Source organism: Sinocyclocheilus rhinocerous, unplaced genomic scaffold (assembly GCF_001515625.1).
Source record: "Sinocyclocheilus rhinocerous isolate Xijiao unplaced genomic scaffold, SAMN03320098_v1.1 scaffold2724, whole genome shotgun sequence".
Lineage (NCBI taxonomy): Eukaryota > Metazoa > Chordata > Actinopteri > Cypriniformes > Cyprinidae > Sinocyclocheilus > Sinocyclocheilus rhinocerous.
The window spans coordinates 102,497-103,878 of record NW_015635046.1 but is presented as its reverse complement, the minus strand read 5'-3'; the positions used below and the strand labels follow the sequence as shown (position 1 = coordinate 103,878).

Below are 1,382 nucleotides of genomic sequence, written 5' to 3'. Positions count from 1 at the left end.
TATATCATGAACCATCTATTTTTACATGGGCGCAAATTACAAAAACCAAAACATTTTTGTATGTTCTCATTTTGTATTTCATAATTGGTTTTACTAGTTCAATTGTAGAGCATGTCATAAAATATCAATGTGTGTTCTATATATATCATGAACCATATATTTTACATGAGCGATAACATGTAACATGTTTTTGTAGTTAAGACTTACACAGATTTGACAACTAGTCCCGGTCTCACTGTATACTGTATGTAATCTGTGCGTTTGAGAGAGAATAACGTCAAATAACTATAGCATAAAATAATTCTGCATTTATAGACAGAAAGGGCAAGACAATTTGAAGCCCCAACCGAAAACACACAGACAAAAGACAGTGGATGCAAAAATACCTCTTAACTGAGTGTGCTTCCTGAAAAGCATCAGAGAGAGAGAGAGTGTGTGTGAGAGAGAAAACGACTATAGAAAACAGTCAAGTCTAAAACGGATAGTTGAGTTTATAATGCACATAGTTTGGGCTGCTCTTTGTACAGTATGTTTGTACAGTGTGTATGCATCTGTGTTTGTGTGTGTGCGTGTCGAAATGGGTAAAGGGCTCAGATAGTTGGTATAGTTTACAGTGGACTGTAAACAGAGACACATTGATCATAGAGCGGAGAGAGTGAGGAAACTGTCCATTGATCATCCATTTTTCTCCTTTTGTCTCTCCATCACTCCTAATCCTCTTTTTGAGCTCTCTCCCTCTGTTCTTCCCTCTTCCCGTCCAGTTTTTTGGAGGAGATTTGGCAAGGTTTCTCAGTCCTGCTGAGAATTCTCAGGGTCCTTACGTCATCAGATCGCATCCTGTTTAATCTGTTTCAGACGTCCGACAGAGCTGGGAACGACCAGATCGGCCGTGATTGAGTTCAATTAAAAAAAAAAAAAAAGAAGGACATTTTATAAAAGAAACCCTTGATGCTTTTGGCCGGTTGCATTACTGTGCAAACTCACGCTTTTTCAGGAATGTCCACGCGGAAGGTGCTAGGAAATCCTTTTGCGTGCTATAGGGCAAAAAAAACAGGAGAATGTGAATCGTTAAAATCAGATTCTTACCAGTCCAAACATTCATTTCCCCAAATTGAGTTTGATCTCACAAGGAAAAGCATCACTGTAGCTACATTTATCCATTCACCACAAAAACATCACTGTTATATTTTGGACAATTACATAAAAACATAAATCAGATCATGTGTTTGAGTGAAAACTGTATAAATGATCTTTTGTGTGATTATTCAGTCAAATATTGCATGTAAAATGCATTTTATATCCCTTGTGCGGCCCTGAAAAAAAAATACATATATATATGTATATATATATATATATATGTATATATATATATACACACACAT

General features: G+C 36.3%; 1 protein-coding gene across 1 annotated transcript in view; it reads right to left on the bottom strand.

The window, feature by feature from the left end:
* Positions 1 to 453: 453 nt before the first annotated feature.
* Positions 454 to 1,382, bottom strand: part of LOC107746446 (protocadherin-10-like) — a 15,504-nt gene continuing 14,575 nt past the window's right edge. Inside the window, exon 5 of the mRNA XM_016560666.1 lies at positions 454 to 1,034. Within this exon, the coding sequence (XP_016416152.1) occupies positions 981 to 1,034 (54 nt within the window). The 3' untranslated portion in view covers positions 454 to 980. The remainder of the gene's footprint in view (positions 1,035 to 1,382) is intronic.